This window comes from Panthera leo, chromosome B1, assembly GCF_018350215.1.
Source record: "Panthera leo isolate Ple1 chromosome B1, P.leo_Ple1_pat1.1, whole genome shotgun sequence".
NCBI lineage: Eukaryota > Metazoa > Chordata > Mammalia > Carnivora > Felidae > Panthera > Panthera leo.
In genome coordinates, this window is record NC_056682.1 from 137,133,991 (window position 1) to 137,157,717 (window position 23,727).

Below are 23,727 nucleotides of genomic sequence, written 5' to 3' on the forward strand. Positions count from 1 at the left end.
GTAATCTTTAAAGAAAAAAAGCTAGAAAAAGTTGAGTTTAAGCAAAGTCAATATGTAAAATTGTATTTTTACATAGTAGCAACGAACATTTAGAAACAAATTTTTACAATTAGCATAGCACCACAAAATGTGAAATGTAACAGATATATACAAGATCTGTAGGTGAAGTGTAGAAAACATTGATAAAATCAGAGAAGACCTTAAAAAAGGAGAGATCTACCATGTTCGTGAATTGGAACATTCGATTCTATGAAGATATCACTTCTCTCCAAATTGATCTTTAGATTTCCCAAAGCTCCAGCCAAAATCCCAGCAGGAATCTTTGTAAAAAATCAACAAGCTGATTAAACAATATATAGAGAAAGGTACAATTAGAACAGCCAAACATTTCTTTTTTTTTTTATTTTTTTTTTGGTCAACGTTTTTTTAATTTATTTTTGGGACAGAGACAGAGCATGAACGGGGGAGGGGCAGAGAGAGGGAGACACAGAATCGGAAACAGGCTCCAGGCTCCGAGCCATCAGCCCAGAGCCCGACGCCGGGCTCGAACTCACAGACCGCGAGATCGTGACCTGGCTGAAGTCGGACGCTTAACCGACTGCGCCACCCAGGCGCCCCCAAACATTTCTGAATAACGAACAAAGGTGAAACTCCTACTTGACTTCAAGGCTCATATAAGGCTCATCAGGTCACTGTGGTACTGGTGAAATGTTAGACCAATGGATCAATGGAACAGAACAGAGCCCAGAAGTAGACCCATATATATGTGGTCAATTTCTTACAAAGGCTCAAAGGTAATTCAGGGAACAATAATCTTTTTAACAAACACTGCTGGGATATCCATATGTAAAATATGAATCTCAACTTCTACCAAAGACCAGAATGAACTGAAAATGGATCATAACCTAAAAATGAAAACCCTAAAGCGACCAAATACCTAGAAGATAACATGAGAAGAAAAATCTGTGGCTTTGGGTTAGGCAACGTTTTCTTAGATATGAAATTAAGAAGTATCCCTAGAAGATAAAAACTGATAAAATGCATTTTTCAAAATTAATGTCTGCTCTTCAAAACACAATAAGAAAAGCCACAGACTGGCAGAAAATATTTGCAAAACACATTAGATAATGCACTTCTATCCAGAATATATAATTAACACTCAATAAAAAAAAACAACCTTCCAAAAGAGGGGCAAAAGACTTCAACAGACCTTTCATCTAAGATTATGTGGATGGCAAATAATCCTATGAAAAGATGCTCAGCATCATTAGCCATTAGGAAAATGGAAATGAAAGCCACAGTGAAATATTACTGCACACCTATTAGAATGGCTAATTCAAAACTAAACCCTGGCCATACCAAGTACTGGGAAGAAAGGAGAGGAACTGGAAGTTTCATACATTTCCTGATTGGAATGCAGAGTGGTGAAGTTATTTCACAAAAAGAGTTCTGGCAGTTTGTCATAAAGCATAATATATACTTACTATGTTACCCATTGGATGGATACAACACATTTTTATTTATCCATCAGTTGGACATTTAGGTTTTTTCACTTTGTAGCTATAATAATATGAAATTTGTGTACAATTTTTTACATGGACATGTTTTTATTTCTCTTGGGTATATTATATATATGCCTGTCAGTAGAACTGCTAGGTGATATGGTAACTCTGTTCAACCTTTTGAAGAGCTACCAAGCTGTTTTCCAAAGCATCTGCATTCCCACCAACAGTGTAAGAGGGTTTCAATTTCTCCACATTCTTGTCAACACTTGCTATTAACTTTCTTACTATAACCATCCTAGTGGGTGTAAAGTGATACCTCAGTGTGGTTTTGATTTGCATTTCCCAGATGGTTTATGATGTTGGGCACATATTCATGTTTTTATAGGCCATTTGTATTATCTCCTCTGAAGAGTGTCTATTTACATTCTTTACCCATTTTTCAAACTGGGTTATTTGTCCTTCATTATTGAGTTATAGGAGTTCTTTGTATATCCTAGATACAAGTCCTTTATCAGATGTGTGAGTAGTAAAAATTTTCTCCCATTCTGTGGGTTGTCTCTTGACAGTGTCCTCCGAAGTAAAAGTTTTTTTGTAGTTTTTTTGGTGAAGTCCAATTTATATTTTGTTGTTCATGTTTTTGGTGTCATGTTTAAGAAACTATTGCCTAATCTAAGTCTCCAAGATTTGCTCTCTTTTCTTCTAAGAGTTTTACATTTTTACCTATTACATTTAGGTCTTTGACCCATTTAGAGTTAATACTTTTGCATGTGGATATCCAGTTGTTCCTGCTCTATGTGTTGAAATGTAGGAAGGATAAATTTCTAAAGAGAATGTTTTTCTCTGACGAAAAAAGGACAAAGGTGCTAAGTGGAAATTATAAAGTAAATTACCCTCATCAAATATGAATAATTTATTTTAAAAATTCGCCATAAAGCATATCATGTTAAGTAAACTTGGTATCATACTTGAAATACTTTCACTAAGGCAAGAGCAATTAACTGTTAAAGGCAGTGAAGGAGAGGTGCCTGGGTGGTTCAGTCAGTTAAGGGTCGGACTTCAGCTCAGGTCACGATCTTACAGTTCATGGGTTCAGGCCCCGCGTCGGGCTCTGTGCTGACAGCTCAGAGCCTGGAGCCTACTTTGGATTCTGTGTCTCCCTCCCTCTCTCTGCCCCTCCCTGCTCACACTCTGTCTCTCAAAAATGAATAAAAACGTTAAAAAAATTTTAAAAAGGCAGTAAAGGAAATATTCCTGTTGTGAATATTTGTCCAATTTATCCAGCACTCAAAGAAATAGTGCAAAACACTAAACTACAGAATATACTAGTACATTAGTAAAATGCAACAGCAAAGAACATGAGACACCTACAGATATAAACCTAGTTTTAAGTAAAGATCTGGACAAAACTTGGATTTATATAAGCCATAAGTTAAAGGTGGTGATTTACAAGTAGGATTCTTTTAAATAAGATTCATCCTGGTGTATCTAAAATTCTATTGCAAATACAACCCACACTATTGAGACTTCTCAGCGATAGCTCTTACATAAAATTTAGTACAACTCTGGTTACATCTCCAAACTTAAACCTTTGTTTGAGGTAGAACAAAACAAATATATCAAAATATATAATTTAAGGAGAATTTCAGTTAATAAAACTCAAGTTTTGCCTAGTCATTAATCTTTTGCAATTTTAAGTTTTCATATTAATTATACTTCATGACTATTCACATACAAAGAGTAGATGTTTTACACACATAGGGGAATCATGTGCTTGTTTCTTCTTTTATCCATTTAAAACACTCCTATGTGAAAGTACAACATATACCTACATTTTTCTACTCATCTTTTCAAGTCTGGGTGTGACAGAATGGAGAAAATTGTCCTTAGGTATGTTTCCATCTTCAGATCATTTAAGCTTCTCCTAAATTTCTGAAAAAACTAATCATATAATTAAGACAAATATTTTCATAACCACTCTCTCAACTGCCCATCTTTTTCTAATTTATTAATTGGATGGTGTGAAGTCCCTTTATTCATTCAACACTGAAAATATATTTCAGCCTCCCTGTAAAACACGACACTTCAGAAGAGCTTGAAATAAGGCTTCTCCTCATTCTCTGATGAGCATCGGGCTCTTCCAGTGGAATCAAGTAAGTATCCACTCTATTATTCAAAAGTAGTATTTTGAAGTCCAAGGACAATGGATTGTGAAAATGACATCCCCTATTTACTTCTCAGACTACATTCCCCAACTTCGTTGCAGCACACGGAACCATCTCATGGCTCATGTGCTTACCTTCTGCCCGATAAAGCCTAAGTATTTCCATTTTAGGGTACCCTGGCAAAGGGATTTTGTGGTATTTGATATTTTAACTCAGCCTAATTTTCAAACCACATCTAGATTTTCACATGTAAGTAAAAATTACATCCAAGGTTTTATACTCCTTTTTCTTTTTTTTTTTTTTTCCTGTCAACATTCTTAAGAGCTGTAAACCAAAGCTCTTTTAGGGAATGTAGTCTATTTATAAAAGAAGTCAATGTTTTAATGACTCTTAGTTGTTGTTATTCTCTCTTGTTTTAAAGTAGACTGAACAAGTTAAAAAGTATGTCCAGTCATACTACTCAGTCTTATAGTCGTATATTCAAAGGCAGCATCTGTTGGCTGGTCTGTTCCTACTGACTTAACTGCGTTCTACATTCCGAGTAACTGAAATGTTGCAAACCATACCAAGTACAAGCAGATTTTATAATACGCATAATTAGAAATCCTAGTATTACAAACTTGTCAACTGTGCAGAATGGTCAATTTATAAAATATGGTAGGTTGAACTTTAAATGTTGACCAATAATTTTTCATGAAAATTTTAATGTATTTTAGGTCCCTCATTTGAATGGATATCCATCATTACTTAACAAATGCCTGCATTTATTGGTATTAGCAAAACTTGAACATCTGTAATCCTGTAATGATGACCAGTGTATTCTTGGCAAAGTTTTCATTTCAATTCTTTCTGAATGGTGTTTTAAAGGGTACTGAGCTGCATCTTTACCTCTGATCTTTAAGAAACAGATTATTATATCCTTTAGTAACTTTACAAAGTGATTGATGGCACACACTTCTCCGTCAAAGAGATGCTCATCTAAATCTACAAAAAGATAAATATGCCCAGAAAGCTCACATAATATTTTCTGCTGAAGATACAATTCTCTCTGTTTAGGAAGTAGTTCATAGACTGTCATTCTTGAATGGGTTCTTACAACTCGCTCACAAATATTTATGACTTGACAAAGACTTTGTGAAGGGAAATGTAAACCATTCTTCTTTTTAACACACAACAGTGACCCAATTTTAGCAACCTTGAGATCTGATGCATACAGTGCACTGATGCACTCCTCACAAGTTAAAAGAGCTGATAACTTATTTGCAACATAACTGGCACAACAGATGAGTTTTTGCCTGTGATCTGACAGATCTAGTAACGCCTCACTTAGCGAACAATTAGACCAGTCTCGGCAAATATCCTCTTTGTGAAAAAGAGTCTTTATGCCGCTGACGCCATACTGACGCTGAACGGTCCAAAGGGCCAAGTCTGTCCTTCGAGCAATTGAAATGTCAAGGATGCTTACTTCACTTAGAAAGGCTTCATCTTGTGATCTGTATCTGGTCTCCAACTTATGGTAAGCTTTCTGGAATGCCATACAGGTAGGGTTAGAACCGGTTACTAATACCTGTCTAAGCATCTTGAGAAATAATTCCAGATGATCTTGACTGAATTTATAAGTCAGAAGATATGGAAAAGGCATGACCTTTGGGAAAACGTAATTCTGATAGAGCCATTTTAGGCTCTCAGCATTAAGCAAAAATCCCAGGAATCCTAGTTTTCGCTTACCTTTAATTATTTGATTATTGCTAGCGTCAGATAATGTAACAAAGATTGTCTTGGCTTCAATTAACACGCGATTAATTTTACTATAAGTTTCAGGCAGTAGAGGTCCTTTAAGTCCCTTTCCATAACAGTTCCTACTATTAAAAATGTCAAACAGGTTGTTAATTAAGCGTAAAAAATGGACGGTACCAATACAGTTTTGAAAAGGAGGCAGGCCTAACGATAACAAGCACTCCAACGCGCTGGCCACACTCTCACTGAACAGTTGGGCAGCACAGTTCGTCTTCAGCACGTGGTTTTTCAAATTTGCAAGTTTTCTTGGGAGTCTTTCTATGTTTGCTAATTCTTGGTCCCCCAGGGCTACTAAGTCCACAAGGTGCTGCCAATGTGCCGTGCCATTAATAAACTGAATGCTTTGAAAATTCTGAAATGCATTTCTTATTAATCTGAGCAAATGGCAAGAATCAAAGAAGTATGCAATCTGTTGACTAGAAGATGAGGGATGCTGAAATGTACACTTCATGTTGTCTCCGTCAATATGTATTCCCAATGCTTTTGCCATCTGAACGCTGTGAGCTGTAGCATCAGAGGTGACGGCCAAAACCGTGATCCCTATGTCACTTAGTTTGCCAATGGTAAGACGAAGCAGCTGAGCCTGCAAATATCCAGATGCCCTGTTAACAAAAAAATAACCAAGAGGTGTTCTCCAGTGACCAGAAATACCCACGGCCATTAACAAAATAGTTTCGGACGCAAGGGGCGTTTCATCAGCATCAAGTATGCCGAGGCCAAAGTCCATAAACCCTTGCAAATGGTGACTGCTGGGGTCCCACTGAAGTTGTTGCTTGAGAGATACGCCTTTTATTATCAGTGAACAATACTGGTAGAGCTGGTCTCCGTTCTCTACTCTTCGCTGAAGAAAAGAAAAAATGTTGCTGTTGAAGCCTGGACTGGGTTTGCATTTGGATAACCATCTGGGAAATATAAAAATATATATATATATATATATAAAACTCAAATGAAGAAATTAAAAAAAAAAAAAGGAAAAAATACCTTAACTGCTGCTAAGTTGCTTCAGATCCCTATAGAAACACAGCCAAATATAAGTAGCCAAATTCTATGGACATTTTCAAGCATCTATTCAAATAGTTACCATAAAATACTAAGATAACAGAGAAGCTTAGACACAGAGTAAGTATTTCAATACACCATTGCTCATCTACTTCTTTAAGATATATACAAAACAATTACCCGGTTTGTTGTAACTGTCGTGTTTAGATCATAAACCAGTCTTACCTGTAAATTCAATGAAATGAGAAAACGGTTGAAGGGGAAGGAAACTTTGAGAACATCTAGCACATCTACCTCATTTTAGAGACTGGGAAACGGGGACAGAGGCAGAACTGAAGCCGCACAGCCCTTGCTGTGCTGCTAGCTGCATACAAGTGTGAAGCCCAGCTTTCCCGGTGTCCTGACAGTGCTTTTCTCACTGCTCCTTGCGACCTCAAATTGTGCCCTCAAGGAACAATGAAGGCGTCTGCATCTGTCTGCCCTGCACAAAGTACCTACACTACTACCTTAGGAGTTCTTTTGCAGTGTCCCTGACCTTTCCATACTGGTTATGCTTTCCAATTACTGTTAGTGGCTGTCTTCAGAATCCTTTTCACTCAGTTCTAATTTACCTCTAATTTGCTGTAGGGTCAGGAGAGACAATAGCCAAGTTTAAGAACTATCTAAAATAAGACAAATTGGATTCTCTAGTAGAGACTGACGTGTTCATCTTAGCTAAAGTTTACTTCTGTAACTCAAATGACTTTTTGGGATGTTATATTTCTGACTTGGGGGCTATATTTCAGACTGCCAAGGTTTCTTCCTGGACAGCAGGCCTCTAATTGAGATTTTAATGTACCTCGCCCTAAGTATTTCAGGACAGGGCTTTCCACATACTTTGCCGCAAACTAAAAGTTCCATAAATGAAATTTACCCTCATTACGTGCCATGCACACATATATGTAACATATGTGTGTGTATAATGCCAATTATGACCCACTGAATTGATTTCAAGATGCACTAATGGGTTTGAAAAACACACTTACAGGATGCAAAAGACATCAATTTTAAGCTGCTTATAACCTATTTAAGAGACAAATGTATTAATCAGTTGTTTATATTTTAAAATAGGATGAAACAGTAAGATAATGAGAAAATAGGACAGTGGTTACCCACCAGGGTGCTACAGCCCAGTAGTATATTGAATGTCCTTTGCAAATGGGTCTCCAAATTTTAATTGTTTAAATTTTTTTCTTGCATTAGGATTGACTCTCAAATGAACACCAAAGATGCTGTGCTGCACATGGAGTCAGTATATTATGAAACTACTTAATGCCTCTATGTAAAAGTTTTTATTTAAAAAAAAAAGTTTTTTAATGTTTTTATTTATTTTTGAGACAGAGAGAGACAAAGCATGAGCGGGGAAGGAGCAGAGAGAGAGGGAGACACAGAATCTGTAGCAGGCTCCAGGCTCCGAGCTGTCAGCCCAGAGCCTGACGCGGGGCTCGAACCCACAGACTGTGAGATCATGACCTGAGCTGAAGTCGGACGCTTAACCAACTGAGCCACCCAGGCACCCTGTAAAAGTTTTTATTTTAAATAGGCTTTTTAAAAAAAGCTTGTTCTGGGGCGCCTGGGTGGCTCAGTCGGTTAAGCGGCCGACTTTGGCTCAGGTCACGATCTCGCGGTCCGTGAGTTCGAGCCCTGCGTCGGGCTCTGGGCTGACGGCTCGGAGCCTGGAGCCTGCTTCCGATTCTGTGTCTCCCTCTCTCTCTGCCCCTCCCCTGCTCATGCTGTGTCTCCTTCTGTCTCAAAAATAAATAAATAAATAAAATAAAAATAAAAAAGCTTGTTCTTTGAGCTTGATTTTTAAATAGATATCTAAATGGTATTTTTTTAATGTCTTGTTTATTTATTTTGAGAGAGAGAGAGAGGGAAAGAGGGAGGGAGGGAGAGAATCCCAAGCAGCCTCTGCACCAGCAGCACGGAGCCGAAAGTGGGATTCAAACTCACAACTGTGAGATCATGACCTGAATCAAAATCAATAGTTGATGTTTAACCAACTGAGCCAACCAGGCGCCCCAAGAGGATATTTTAAATTGAACAATAGCTTAATTATAGAGTGATTATAAGGAGTCAGTTGGGTGGCTTAAAACTCTGCCTGAAAAAATACAAGGCTGAAGAGCCATCGTGCCAAGGGGTGTTTTTCTTTAAGAGTATTAGCTCCACTGGCACTCTTTTTTCTTTTTCAAAATAAATAACATTAAAAAACAACAATAAAAAAAGACTCTTAGCTCCTCCCATGGTCTTGTTTACCTTTGAATCTCTCACATCATCTTACCTATAGAGGGAGCTAATTTATTAATTGGAATGAAAACCTAAATAGAAAATTAGAGACAGAGAAAATCTACTAAGATCATACCATATATATCACTGTTATGATAAGGAAGGCTGAGGATGTTATGACATTCTTACAAAAGATATGTAAAAACAAACTACCTTAAAGACCCAAAGAACTGGAATTATAAGAAGCACAGCTCTGGGAAGGTTCTAGACATAGAGAATTCAAGAGAGAACTGATAAAGATCCAACATCAACACAAAGAAAATTACAGAGGTGACTGATAGTGGCTAATAATTAGAAAAAGATATGACAAGTTGAAATTAGTGAAGCAGGTACCTGTCTCACTGAATAAGGGTTTTCAAAAATATGAGTCTAGCTTGGTCTGTCATCATCTAATTTTTTACCGTATAACTGTTTCTCCATCATCACAGGAGGAAAAACAACTATTCAAATTGTCTCTTTTCTCCTCAAAGTTTTTTTAAAGTTTTAAAATTTATTTTTTGAGAGAGCGTGAGCAGGAGAGGGACAGAGAGAGGGAGGGAGGGAGGGAGAATCTAGCACAGAGCCTGATGGCAGGGCTTGAACTCATGAAACCATGAGATCATGATCTGAGCTGAAACCAAGAGTCGGATGCTTAACTGACTGAGCCACCCAGGCACCCCTCTCCTCAAACTTCTTATCTCTGCTTCCCCAATTCTCTGCTATTATCTTTATGTCACTGAGAAAAACAGAAGCAATCCAATAAAAACTCATTTTCCTACCACTAAATCTGCTAACCTATTGAATCTGTGTCTCTGCCTCTTCCTGTTTAAATGAATGAATTGTCCCTACTCCTAATTAAGGCTAAACGTCCCTCCACAATGGTGTTAGATATTATCCCCCACAGTTATCCCTTCTCTTATGCATCACCAGTTCTCCTCTCTACCAGACCATTCCCTTAAGCATGCAAACATGCTGGAACAAGTGCCCTCTCAACAGGTGCCCTCCCTTTCATCTATGCTCCTTTCTACCCACAGACCCATTTCTCTGCTCCCTTCATAGCAAAACTCCTTGAAGGAGTGCTTAATCATTGTTTCTGCTTCTTAGGCTTCCAGTCTCCCTTGATCCCACTTCGGCCAGGCCTACCTCTCTACCACTCCACTGCAACTGCTTTTGTCAATGTCATCAATGACCTCCATCTTGCAAAATCCAATGGTCAATTTTGTCCTCCTCTTACTTGATCTCCCAGCAGCAGGGACAGAGTGGACTATCTCCTTGAGATACTTTCTACACTTGGCTTCCAGGCCATCACATCTCCTGGTTTTCCTCCTGCCTCACTGGCCACTCCTGACCAATAAATAAATTTACCAAATAAATATTAACTATAATGATTATAGATGTAATACATAAGCAGAGGTGTGTTAAAAAGATATATCTTTTTTAATAAAAAAATAAATATGGGGCGCCTGGGTGGTGCAGTCGGTTAAGCGTCCGACTTCAGCCGGGTCACGATCTCGCGGTCCGTGAGTTCGAGCCCCGCGTCAGGCTCTGGGCTGATGGCTCGGAGCCTGGAGCCTGTTTCCGATTCTGTGTCTCCCTCTCTCTCTGCCCCTCCCCCGTTCATGCTCTGTCTCTCTCTGTCCCAAAAATAAATAAAAAACGTTGAAAAAAAAATAAATAAATAAAAAAAATAAATAGAAATGTAATCAAATGTGAATATGTTTGACTATTCAGAACTGTCAAGATAAAATCTAGATACTTCTAATATATGAGAGTAATAGATAGACATTAACACAAAATTTTGTGGATATATATTTTTTTAATGTCTGAGAGAATATATACCAAACTACTAATAGCAGTTATCTTGGGAATTAGGGGAATGGTCTGGAAAAGGTCATAAACCTTTTTCATTTTCCAGTATTTACATACTTACGTATTGTCTGAATGTTTTATAACAAGCATGTATTACTATCATATTAAACAAGGTATTTTAGTTTCAGACAAAGTACCCAAAGAAATAAACAATTTTTTGAGTACTAAAATTATACTAAATACATAGCGTCATAGCAAAAATACAAAATGGACATAAAGAGAGAAAAGATCAGTGTGAGCTGGAATTGCCAGAGACTATTTAATCCAGAAGTTAATGGAGAACTACAGGAAATGAAGAAATGTCTCACATAAACCACAGGGCAAAATCCATAAGCAGTGCTTTAAAACCAGTAAAGAGAAAATTTGAGTAGAGAAGGGGATATATCAACACAGTATCTATAAAAACATCTCCTGCCTAGCAAAAAGTAGACATTTATAAATAAGAATAATATCTGGCCTAAATAGTAAAATCAGATGATAGAAGAGAGTGAATAAGCCTATACACAACTATCCAAATGTTTCTGGTCACTACAATCAAAAACGGAAACAATATAAATGTCCAATAGTTGGAGAATGCCCCGGATAAATGGGGTCCAACTACCTGATACTATGCAGCTATTAAAGATCATTAACTATGTAAAAGGAAAAAAAAAAAAAAAAAAGCTAGCAAATCTAAGCACAGAAACAAGACTGGAAGCAAATTCCCTAAATGTTAATAATTGTTGACATATAATGTAGATAAACAATTAATGAATTTTCCATTCTTTTCTCTCACTTCCAAATTTTTTATTAGTATTACTTTAATAGTATGTGGAGGAAAGTTAATCATTTTTAAAAAGAAGATGTAATATACAGCATTGTGACTATGGTTAATAATACTGTATCATGCATTTTAAAGTTGCTAAGAGGGGGACCTGGGTGGCTCAGTCGGTTAAGCGTCTGACTTCTGCTCAAGTCATGATTTTGCCATTCCTGAGATCAAGCCCCACATCAGGCTCTGTGCTGACAGCTCAGAGCCTGGAGCCTATTTCAGATTCTGTGTCTCCCTCTCTCTCTCTCTCTCTGTCCCTCCCCTGCTTGTGGTCTCTCTCTCTCTCTCTCTCTCTCTCTCTCTCTCTCAAAAATAAATAAACATTAAAAAAATTTTTTTAAATAAAAAAAGAAAGTTGCTAAGAGAGTAGATCTTGAAAGTTCTCATTGTAAGAAAAAAGTAATTTTAACTGTCGAATAGATATTAACTAGACAGTGTGGTGATCTTTTTGTAATATATACAAATACTGGATACCTGTTATACACCCAAAACAAATAAAGTGTTATACATTAATTATATCTCCATTAGAAAATAAAACAGATGTTTTCCCCAAAATGGAAAACAACAATATCATAATTGACGGGGTTCAGGACAGGATCCCCAGAATGTGCTGCTCTGGCATGTGGATTATTTGTTATTTGAGAGAGGGAGCCCACGAGCAGGGGGGCAGAGAGAGGGAGGGAGAGAATCCCAAGCAGGCTCTGTGTTGTCAGCATGGAGCCTAAGCCAAAGTGGGGCTTGATCCCACAAAGTGAACCCTGAGATCATGACCAGAGCTGAAATCAAGAGTCAGATGTTTAACTGACTGAGCCTCCCAGATACCCTGGCATGTGGATTATTTTGAGTTGAAGGCATTTGAGACCCTGCAGGCTCAAGAGAAACTTTTATCCCTTCCTAACCACACAGAATAATCTAAACTGGGGAGGCTTTCCCAGAATAAGAGTTATTAACAGAGATAGATTTTATCTAAGTGAACAAAATGTATGGTAGGGCAAACATCTAATTACCAAACATCTGCTTCACTTATTGCCCTGTGAAGTGCATGCCTTTCCTCTGAAATCCCAGACCCCTATCCCCATATCTCCTTAGTTCAGAATGACATATATACCTCTTTTGTCTGTCTTTGGAATTTCCATGTCTATGTGGATTCCCTGTATGTACAGCTATTAAATTTAATTTTCTCCTGTTAATCAGTTTCATGTCAGTTTGATTTAGTCCAGCCAGAAGGACCTTTGGGGGGGCCAGGAATTCTTGTTCCCTTATATAATTAAGGTCCTACTGCCTACCAGCCCTCAATTTCCCCCTTCTTTAAAATGGGTGGGGTCAGCGGATGGTGGACTATGTGCTCTCTTAGAGTTTCTCCAGTTCAGAGCCCCTGAATCTGTTTTAAAGTTGAAGTAATAAGAAACCAAGAGGTACCTTCCAGGAGAGAGAGATGATGCTACTCCTGGCTGGCCTCTGTCCCACCTGCACTGAATTAAATGGAGTACTGCTCTTCAGAAAGCGACTTAAGGTCCACTGCACTTCCTCCTTCCATCTACTCAAAATGCTAAATGACCATTTAGGCATTCTTTCTTTCTACAAATATTTATCAAGGGACCATTTAATGCTTCAGGTACAATGCACAGTTGGGGGTTCGACGGTAGTGTAACCAAAAACCAGATGCACCTCATACTTGGGCAGCTCATGGTCCAGTGGGGAAGACAGTGTTTTAAGAACTATGATTCAGGTCTGGGGTGCCTGGGTGGCTCAGTCGGTTAAGCATCCGACTTCGGCTCACATCATTATCTAATGGTTCATGGGTTTGAGCCTTGCATCAGATTCTCTGCTGTTAGCACAGAGCCCACTTCAGATCCTCTGTACCTCTCATGGCTTCTCAGTCTTTTGGCTAAGATCAAGTGCAGGTCTTCTGTACCCCTCTCTCTCTCTCCCCCCTCCCTCAAAAAAAAAAATAAACATTAAAAGAAAAAAAGAACTATGATTCAGTTCTTATGTGTGTGAGAGGAGCACTTACAGCAAGCCAGGCTTCTGAAAGGAGGTCTAATTTGAGCCTGAAGACTGAGGAGTAATCACTAGGACCAATAAAGAGAGAGAATGGGCATTTCAGGCACAGGGAATAGTAAGTCCTGGTGGCAAAAATAGGCCATTAAGGAGTGCCTTACAATTGGAGCATGGAATGCTAAAGGGCAGGGAGGGAGGCCAGAGATGAGCCTCAGAGCTTAGCAGGGGCTGCACCACGGGAAGCTCAATAAACCACAGGAGGGAGTCAAGCCTCTGGTCTATAGGTAATGGGGAGGCTTATGCATCAGGAAAGTGACTGTTATGGGCTGAATTGTGTCCCTCAAAAAAGATATATTGGAATCCTAATTCGCAGTACCTCAGAGTGTCCTTATTTGGAGATACAGTCTTTACAGAGGTAATCAAATTAAAACGAGGTCATTAGGGTGAATCCCAATCCTAAGACTGGTCCTCATAAAAAGAGGAAATTTGGGCACAGAAGCACACATACATAAGGGAAGATGATGTAAGGATACACAAGGAGAAATACCACCAAGTACAAGTTATGGAGAAAGGCCTGGAACAGACCCCTTGCTCACAGCCCTCCAAAGGAACTAAACCTGCTAATACCTTGATTTTGGACTTCTAGCCTCCAGAAGTGTGAGACAATATACTTCTGTCATTTTTAAGCTCAATAAATAAATAAATAAAAATAAAAAGGCATCTGTAAAACCAGTGATAAAAAACAGTAAATATTGAGCATTACTTTTATAAGACATTACTGTAAAGTCACTGAGTTATTTGCTTCATACTAAGTGAATTATAAATATATCCATGTATTTTGACCACAAATCCTACAAAATTATTTACCAAAATTTCCTCCCTGAACAACCCACACTGGGCATCAACTACAGTGCTTAACAAAAATGCAGATTTTTATGCTTAGCCTCAAACCAATGGTGTCAATCTAGAACTATTGTAGATTTTTCTAGGATAGTCAGATATTAAAACTACTGAAGTATATTAGAAATCCCAATATTTTCAGATTCAAATTTTATCACCGAGAATATCTCTGTCTGGAAGATGCAAAAAATTTGTCAGATTATAGACCTTCATTTTGTTGGTGAAAATCTGCTGTTGTGATAATATGCAAATACCACTATAAGTTTTTAAAAAGAGCAAATGGACTAATAAATGAGAGTCTGAATACAAATAGCTTCAACACATAAAATACAATTAAATAATAAAATACTTGTTTATTTAACATCTGAAAAGTAATTCACTTACGTCCTGAGGATGGAAGAATGAGGCAGCTTGAGAATCTTTCTTACATAATCATAGACTTTGCTACTGCACAAGTAGAGTGTACATGCAAACTGTTTCATTTCTGTGGAGTACTCAGCTGTTTCTCTCCAGTTATACAATTCCCACTTAAAATCTGTTAAAATAAATTTATTTATTCTTTGTGATGAAGAAGGTGTACAGTAACATTCTAAGGTACAGATCATAGCATTTGGATATAAAAAGTAGTGGCCATCAAAATACAAATACAAATACCATCACAGTTTAACTGAGTTTGTTTCAAAGGCTAATATCCAATCTTAGGACCTCTTGACCAATTTATCCTGCTCATCCTGGATCGTTTCACTCAAAAGAGGGAAGAAGAAAGTTTCAACTTGAATCATTATGTTTTATTATTCACTGGCAGCCTAAGTGGAGAATTTTAGAGAAACAGGGAAGAAGATAAAATAACTGGATAAAATTAAGTCTCTGGATTATGAGCACATTTATTTATTTTGCTTCCTGGTTACTATTTATCTGAGGGTACAAATGAGACACAAGAAATAATTCCGGCAATAGGATGCTATTCAAATTGAACAGATGACCTTGCCTACTTTGAGGGGAAAAAAAATCCTCTGTTCCTGGGGGGGATCCCTGTTTATTACACCTCTGTCCCCCTCCTGGAAAAACACAAAATATTCTCCTCCTTTGGAGATACCTGCTCTTTTCTAGAAACAAGACATACTTATTTTTTACCAGGATGTAAATCCAAAATCTCTGCTGGCTTTCATCAAAGAGTAAGTTGGCTATACTTAAATTCTGTCCCTCTTCAAATATGTTGGTTCACAAAGAAAAGAGTAGGTAGTCTTTCCAATGGACATGTATATCTTCCATAGGATATTTTAGAAAATAATATATGGAGACTCAAAGAATTTTCAAGCTCAAAGGGAACTGGAAAATTACCTGGTTCGACTCCACTGCAAAAACGCTTCGGTGATAAATTATGTAAGCACTTAAATTGTTTAAAAAGAATTTGCAGTAAAGCGAGTAAGTGCTTTATAAAAAATGAAAAGTACAGTATATGGTATAAGCCATATGATCTAACCTCTGGGTAGTTGGATTATGTGTTACTTTTATCATTATATATTTCTTTGCCTTTCCTATAATAAGTACATTACTTTTAAAACTGGAAATACATAAAAGGATTTTGGCAATTACTTTTCCTTCTTTTTGCTTACCCTGAGACTTCATGTCTCAGCTAAAAGCATGTTTTCATAGGCAACAGCAAAGTAAATACTTTAATGATATTTCAGGAAAAGGGAACATCACAGGGCAACAATGGGTGATTCAGTCAGTTAAGCATCTAACTCTTGGTGTCATGGTCTCACGGTTCATGAGCTCAAGCCCAGCACTGGGCTCTGTGCTGACAGCACAGCACAGAGCCTGCTTGGGATTCTGTGTCTCCTCTCTCTCTGCCTCTTCCCCACACACATGTGTATGTGCATGTGTGCGCTCTCTCTCTCAAAAGAAACTTTAAAAAAAAAGAAAGAAAGAAAGAAAAAAGAAAAGGGGAACATCATACCTGAAAACTGTGCTCGTAGCAGACACTCTGTTTCTTCAGAAAGTAGTTTCTCTTCGACAAGTGCATCAATTAGTCGTAAGCCCTTTCTCTTCTTGATCATCCTGTAGTTTTTCACAGAAACCAGTCTTTTTTTGGACACTTGTAGCATCTGTTGCACCTCAGCCAGTTTCTCTGCACCAATTGTCAGAGGTCTCTTTAAACTGTAGTTGTGGTCCTCAGTAGCAACCTCTTGAGAATTATCAGGAAGTGGCTGTTTTAGGATTTTCTGTTTTGCTTTACCTTTAAGGTGTACACCTTGAAGAACCTACAACAGAAATATAAAATTAAGGTTATTTTTGAAATGATCACACAGAAGGCGGTCTATAAAAATACCACTAAATCAAAGGACTCACCTTTAATGTGGAGAGTTGTTTCAAAAAAAGGTCATAATCTCTAATTTCTTGAAATGTATTTATAGGAAAATGTGAACAGGGTTTAAGGTTTTTTGGGTTTTTTTTTCATCCATATAGAAATAGTAACCTGATGTCGAAAGTTAACATGATGTTGAAAGTTTCTGAAATGGGTTAAGTAACAACAGAAAGGTGGTAATTTGGGAAGGCTTCGTGGAAATGAGTTTTGAGCAGTGTTTTAAGACAGCAATGACATGATTTAATGGTGGGGACAGGAAAATTATTTGTGCAAAAAGGAAGGCATAGTGGACAGAGCATGGGCTTTGGAATTGAGACTAATCTGGGTTTAATCATGGCTCCCTCATTTATTAGCTGTCACTAAACCTCTACAATCCCTCATCTCCTCATTTGTATAACTGTAATAATACAGAGTTGTTTTAAGGATACAATAGAATAATTTATGTAAATCTCCTAGCACAATGCCTAGACCACTGTAGGTCTCAATAAATAGTAACTATTATTCATTTTACAAAAGCATGAAAGTTAGTCAATTTATCACATATACAGAAGTTAGTACATGTGGTTTGAAAAGAGAATTTGGAGCAGTTAGAAATGCACAATTAAAAGGAAGCTCTTAGAGCTTAGGAGTTTGGATTTGACACCAATGACATTCTTCTGAATACAGGAATGAGAGAAAACAATACCGAAAGGAAATTCCCATGGATAAGAGGCAAGGATAGCGTCAGCAGAGAACAGCTAGAGGACTACTGCAGACTGTGCAGCGAGGAGTGCGTACAGCAATGTGGCCAAGGGGTAAAAGGATAACATAAAAAAAGAAACCTAAGAACATAACACTAATCCTGGTGACTGATTCATAGAAAGCCCTCTATTTTCCATAGATACCTCTCTATATCAATGCTAACAATTAAGCATATTTTTGGTCAAGATCAACATTACTGGGAGGAGCCCGAAAAAGGCATAATTTCTAAGTATTATGGAAACTGTGTCAAACAAAAGCCTGAATTCTAAGGCATCTACTAGTTAATTTTTGTGATCAATTTAGTAATCTTTATGTGGGTCTAGAAAATGATTTGCATTTATATACCTTAAAAACTTCAAAGCAGAATTACTAATATTACATATAGATTAAAAACAAAAAACCAAAAACCTAGTTTTCTACACATTTAAAATCTATTAATGGATTTATTTTAAGATTTAGGATTTTTTTTTTAATCTTTGTAAATTCTAGCTATAATGTGAGGTATCTTGGTTTTTAAAGGCTCTGTAGAATTTAGTTTTGTTTACACCTAGATTTAAGTACCTTGTATAGAGAAACAGAAGGCACAGCTCCTTTTTTCAGCTTTCTTCTTATGCCATATGACTCAAAGTCACTTTCTTGAAAATGTTTGGAACATAGTATAGCACCTGGTCCTGGGATCCAAATCTTTTTGCTTCTGGGGTCCACACGATTAACAGCCCTGATCCATTTTGAGCGCTGTATGGTATCAGTTGGAAATCTACAGCAATCATATTAAAGTTCCATTAACATGAAAATATTATGGTAATACTACAGTATTTATTACATAAACCCATTTATTATTTAACTGCTTCGTATAAACATCAAGTCCAGTTAAATTTACTTAATCTGATTTCAAAGTTCTTTGATTTTTTGAATCCAAGAGTTCAGTATCTAAGTGAGCTCATTTGCTTTAATTTCTGAGGGCAATTCTCATATTAAATATCCTACATTTTGTCTTCACTGACTACATTAACGGAATCTGCTCAAATTTAGTATGTGTGTTTTTAAACTATGTCCCCAAATTCTTTACTTCTATTCCTTTCAAGGGGTGGAGCCTAATTTCCTTCCCCTTGAGTGTGGGCTAGGGTTAGTGATTTGCTTCTAAGAAATACAAAAAAAAAAAAAAAAAAAAAAAGGAGAAGAGACAACGGGCAATAAGACTAAGTAATAAAAGGTACTTGCTCCCTCTTTTCAATGGCTTTTCTCTGGGAAAATTTCTCTGCCATGTGAGAAGCAGTCCTGCAGAAATATGTCCACTGGGCAAGAAACAGACTTCCCCGCTAAAGGCCACATGAGTCTTTCTGAAACTGCACCCTTCAGCCTCATCAAGTGTTCAGAACATTCTAGTGTTGGCTAACATTTTACTACTATCTTATGAGACAGCCTGTAACACCCAGTTAATTCACTCCCGGATTCCTACCCTCAGAAATTTGTGAGATCATGTTTCTACTGCATTTTGAAGAAATTTGTTACTCAGCAGTAGAAAACAAGTAAGTACATTTCCCATACTCAATTTTCCTCTTTTGTTTTGAAAGGCACCACTTTTTCACAGCCTTGAATACAAAAATTACCTCGTGTTTCTCTCTTTTTAATCCTAGCCAAATTACTATGTTTAGAAATTTGTTGGGGGGGTGGATCACAAAACTACTCTTTCTGCACCCTCTCCCTTGATTTACCTTGGAGACAGATCTAAGGTAGCTGTGTGAATTTTGTATATCTTAACTTGGGTTTTAAAGCATATGGTTGTTAGGAATTGAAACTAGTGAAAATTTTAATGTCCTCAGCTCATTGTTGGGGAAATATAGCAGTATGGTAAAACATACTTCTGAGATATTCTCTCAATCACCTTGAGAAAGAATACTGAATTGGAAAATCTGTACTTAACCTTCAATTACCTTTAACAGACATGTCTCAATCTCTCAGCTGCCTCACAGGGTTGTAGTTAAGAGTGCACAAGGTGACAAATGCATTCAAAAGCACTTTGTATATGGTAAAGTGCTACCCAGAGTTTGTTCTTTCCTAGGAACAACAATCCACTTTCAAGACTTTCATTTTATTGTTCCAGGAAGATGATGCCACTTGATCAAGAGGAAATTGTTTTTCTAATAAAGGTGAGGCAAATCTATGTCTTTTCACTGAATTCTTTTCTTAACTAATGGCACATCTGTGAGGCAGCTTTTCCACAGATGGGGTGTAGTCTCTAACCATGCAAAGGACAGTAAAAAGTTGGCTAGTCCACCAAATTACATTACTAGCCTGATCCTCTGATGCGGTTTCCCAACTGGCATGCCTGCTCACTACAGTCATCAATCCCCTTATCTCATGGAATGGCCTGGGCCACTTGGAGCCCTTGAAGTAGGTATTACGGTCCAGTCCCAAACAGCTTTGTTGGTTTGCCCCAAAGTATTAAATATTTCCTATGCATAACACACCGTGAAAGGCTTGAAAAATACTGTAGTCTAACAAGCATGACTAATTTGAATTCTGGACAAAATTAAATTGGTAATAATAATTGATACTACTTTTAAAGCATTTACCTTGTGCTATTTTTACGTGTGTGGGTGTGTATATGTTTTAAAGTTTATTTAAGTAATCTCTACATCCAACATGGGGCTCAAACTCATGACTCTGAGATCAAGAGCCACATGCTTTTCCTACTGAGCCAGCCAGGCGCCCCAGTGCTTATGTGTGTTTTTAAAACTGTTTTAGTCTTTAAAAAATTCTGCACGAACAGGTTACCTTTTACTGAAGATGAAACCAAGACCAGAACTAAGTATAGCCACCAGTAAATAGTAGTTGAAATTGGAATTCATGTTCCCCTATTCTAAAATCACCTGTGGCAAAAGAAAAATCCCAAACCAATCATCATTTCATATACACAATAATGAATTGGTTTACACTAATGCAGAATCTGTTTTCTCTCCTGTTAACTATGCCTTTTTTACACTATTGGCAGAAATTACCTTGGGCTCTCTGCATATCATATTTTCTGAAAAAGTGGCTAGGAAAATCCTTTCTACAGTGGTCATCTCTGGGGAGAGAGAGAAAGGATTGAGGGGTAAAGCTTTATACCTGGTAACTTAATTCTCTTCTAACAGAAAAGAAAAAAAAAATTGAAACAAGGCAAAATGTTAACATCTGCTTAATTCTAGTGATGGGTACATCAGTGTTTGTTATGTATTATTCTTTGCCTGCTAATGTGTTCGAAATGTTTCATAGCTAAAAGTATAAAAATAGAATTCATTACAATTCAGGCAAAAACTCTTCCAAGTTATCATACATATATTTCTTTGATTATGAAATAAGTTGTTTAATTTCTTTACACCAATAAAAGGAGAATGAATCAAACTGTCACTTCTTTAAACTTGCCAGTCCCATCTCATATTTAACCATTTATGTGTTTGACAAAGTATCAGTATTCTCATAACAACAGTTTCCACACCTTTAATCATTTTGATTCATGCTTTTCAGCCCAAGCCCCTCGCCTGTGTCCTTGCAACATCTTTCACAATTCTGGTAATGGTGGTGAGGATGTTGGGGAAGGCTTCAGAAGACAGAATGCTGGAGCTAGAGCTGATGTATCAACAGGAGTTTGCCATGCAGACAGTGGCCACTCCGAGCAAATGCATAAACACAGATATAAAATAACTACTAGGATCTTACTGGTTGATAAAGCATTGAAAAATAAGTTAATTTGTAGACTGGAGAGGGTTAAAGAAGAGTACAGAGGTAGCTTGAACTGGTTATGGATGGGCTGGAGGGGTGGCTAAAGGCCAGATCACAAAAGATCGTGTGTGCTAGGAAGTTTGGGATCCATCCTTTAGGTCAGTGGCTACCAGAGGAGTGTGCACTCATCTACTGAGATTTGAAGAAAACATTAGAATTTGTTTTTATAATGTTTTGCCGCATCACTTAATTTTTGTGTTTCATAATACATATTAGTTCATCACTTCGTGTATGTAATTTATAAATCAGTACACATTTATCAGGGCATGTACTCAAATTTCTTTGTGGAGAGGGCTCCATGTTCAAGAAGTCTGAAGATGATGCCTTTGGGCGATGGCAAGTTGACAAATTCTTTCCAACCTATATTACCTTTTTGCTGAACCCTTACTTCTGATCAATATAACTTTGTTGCTACGATTAACACCATAGTATTCTAACTCCTTTTCCTGTCTCTACCTTCTTCTGCATTCCTTACAACTTCCTAGGCATAGGAAGACAAAGCTTATTCCCTCCCATTCATACATAAGGGCATGTGTTTAATTTAGCACACATAAAAAATAACAGAAATACAGAGGAAATTAAATTCAGGTTGGAAGACAGGTATTGGAGAAAAGTCTTCACAGAGGAGTTTGGACTCTGCCTTTAGGCATTTGAAAAGCCCCAGGATTAAAAACCTTTTTTAAGGGAACTAGTATAAAATTTGCATTTTTAGAAAAATAATTTCCAGAAATCAGGAAAATGGAATGAATGGGAAGAAATCAGCCTGGATGAATGATAGTATACTACTGTAATAACTGCATCACTTTCTCTTCTTAAAATTAAGTAGGTCTTACTTTGGTCCTCAATATATAAAACAAATAAAAGCAATAAATGAATTCTTCCTCGCTTAAAGAATCTTAAGAAGGCACAGGAAAAGCAGGGCAGCAAAAAATTTAAAAAAAAAAATTAGAGGAAAAGGAGAGAACTCTGGACAGAGTGTGTCAATAAAGCCAATGAAGATGTGAGTTTCACGGAGCAGTCGATATAATTAAAAGTTAAAAAAAAAAAAAGAAGGTTAAGAGAAGGACTTAGAAGTTCTCACTTAGATTTGGCAACATTACTGTTGACCCTTTGTCAGTGCATTAGAGCAGTAGTGATCTGGCTACCATAGGTTGAAAAGTCAATAGGACTTAGGAAAACAGGTGTATGTTCCCGTTAGAGGAGCCTTGTTATAGAGGGAAAGCGTGATAGGGTAGTGCAGAGGTGCACATAGGCTCAAGAGTTTGTGTGCCTGTTTAAAAATGGAAGTAATGTGAGCATGTTCATCGACTTTAGGCAAGTAATCAGTAGAGGGAGCAATTTAAAATGAACAGGAACTAATTGATGGGGGAAAATCCCAGAGAAAAAAAGAAAGGTTACAAGATACAATTCTAACAGCTTAGGTGGAGGAACCAGCCCTATTTAAAAAACAACACAAAACAATGACTACAAAAGGCCTACCATACAGAGTTGAAACTCCTTAACCTGACATTTTTTTTTTTAATGTCTTCAAGATACTTTTTCCACTCCTCTGATATCTGCACTCTCCACCCCTTTACATTTTTCCATGTTATTCGTATTTAAGAAATATCTTCCTCCCACCCCCACTCTACAACCTAAGTTCAAGGTCCAACTCAAATCATCTGTCCCATAAAACTATTTTTTATTTTCTCATAAAAGTCCTTTGTCAGTGGTTTAACTCTCTACATCTATTACCTTAACAGACTACCTCTTTTTGAAGTACGTTTCTTTTTGTCTTTGAGGATCTTGCTTTACCCACTCTTCTACTTCGCATTGTGCCTTGAATGTCATGGATGGACTATAGACGTGGGTTCGAATTAGACTGGTCTGAAAATCCACCCCACTCTTGAGCCAATGTACCTTCCTTGCCATGACCAGATCCAGCCAGAATAGGACCGGCCTTGTGGAGCTCAGCCAATTCTACTAAATAACTTGTAGTAACAGGCAGTATTCGTGAAAATCCATCTGTACTCCTGTTCCTGGGTAAGCCACACAACTCTAATGGAATCGAACGCCTTCAACAGTTCTCCCAAACTGTCCACCCTTCCCATCTCCTCACGTCAAATAGTAAGACGACCGAAAAGAAGCATGACTCCTTTCAAAAAACCCTTGCTAAACGCCATTAGGCAAGTGGTAGGCAACGAGAAAGAATCAGCAATTTGGAGGTACACGCTAAGCCGGAAAGACAGGAAAAACACCAACTCTCAAAGGTCCCCGGTTCCTTTCCCTCACGCTACGCACGTCACGCCACGTCACGTCAACGGCGCAACGCAAGCCCGGCCCCGCCCCACCCTGGCCTACTGCCCGCCAGGCCGTGCTGGGAGTTAGACAGCCGGAGGCTGCTCTCACGCACTGGTGGAAGGAGAGGCCGCGCTCCCGGCTCAGCACGGTGTCCCGGGTGCTGCAGCCAACTGCCGAGCAACTTCGGGTCATCTTCTTGCTACGTGGGGCTCCACTTTGGGTGGT

At 37.8% G+C, this 23,727-nt stretch overlaps 1 protein-coding gene across 3 annotated transcripts; it reads right to left on the reverse strand.

The window, feature by feature from the left end:
• Positions 1-2,759: 2,759 nt before the first annotated feature.
• Positions 2,760-23,697, reverse strand: THAP9 (THAP domain containing 9). 3 transcript variants are annotated; one of them, XM_042936042.1, is made up of 5 exons: positions 23,615-23,697; positions 18,019-18,214; positions 16,309-16,612; positions 14,733-14,883; positions 2,760-6,366 (listed from the first exon to the last, which is right to left on the reverse strand). In XM_042936042.1, exons 1-5 carry the CDS (start codon positions 23,692-23,694, stop codon positions 4,389-4,391), a joined length of 2,709 nt encoding a protein of 902 aa, XP_042791976.1. In that variant the 5' UTR covers positions 23,695-23,697; the 3' UTR covers positions 2,760-4,388. The 3 variants fall into 3 exon arrangements, with proteins under 3 accessions (XP_042791976.1, XP_042791975.1, XP_042791978.1); XM_042936041.1 differs by lacking the exon at positions 23,615-23,697 and adding an exon at positions 22,970-23,374; XM_042936044.1 differs by lacking the exon at positions 23,615-23,697 and adding an exon at positions 20,236-20,448.
• Between the last annotated feature and the right edge of the window lie 30 nt (positions 23,698-23,727).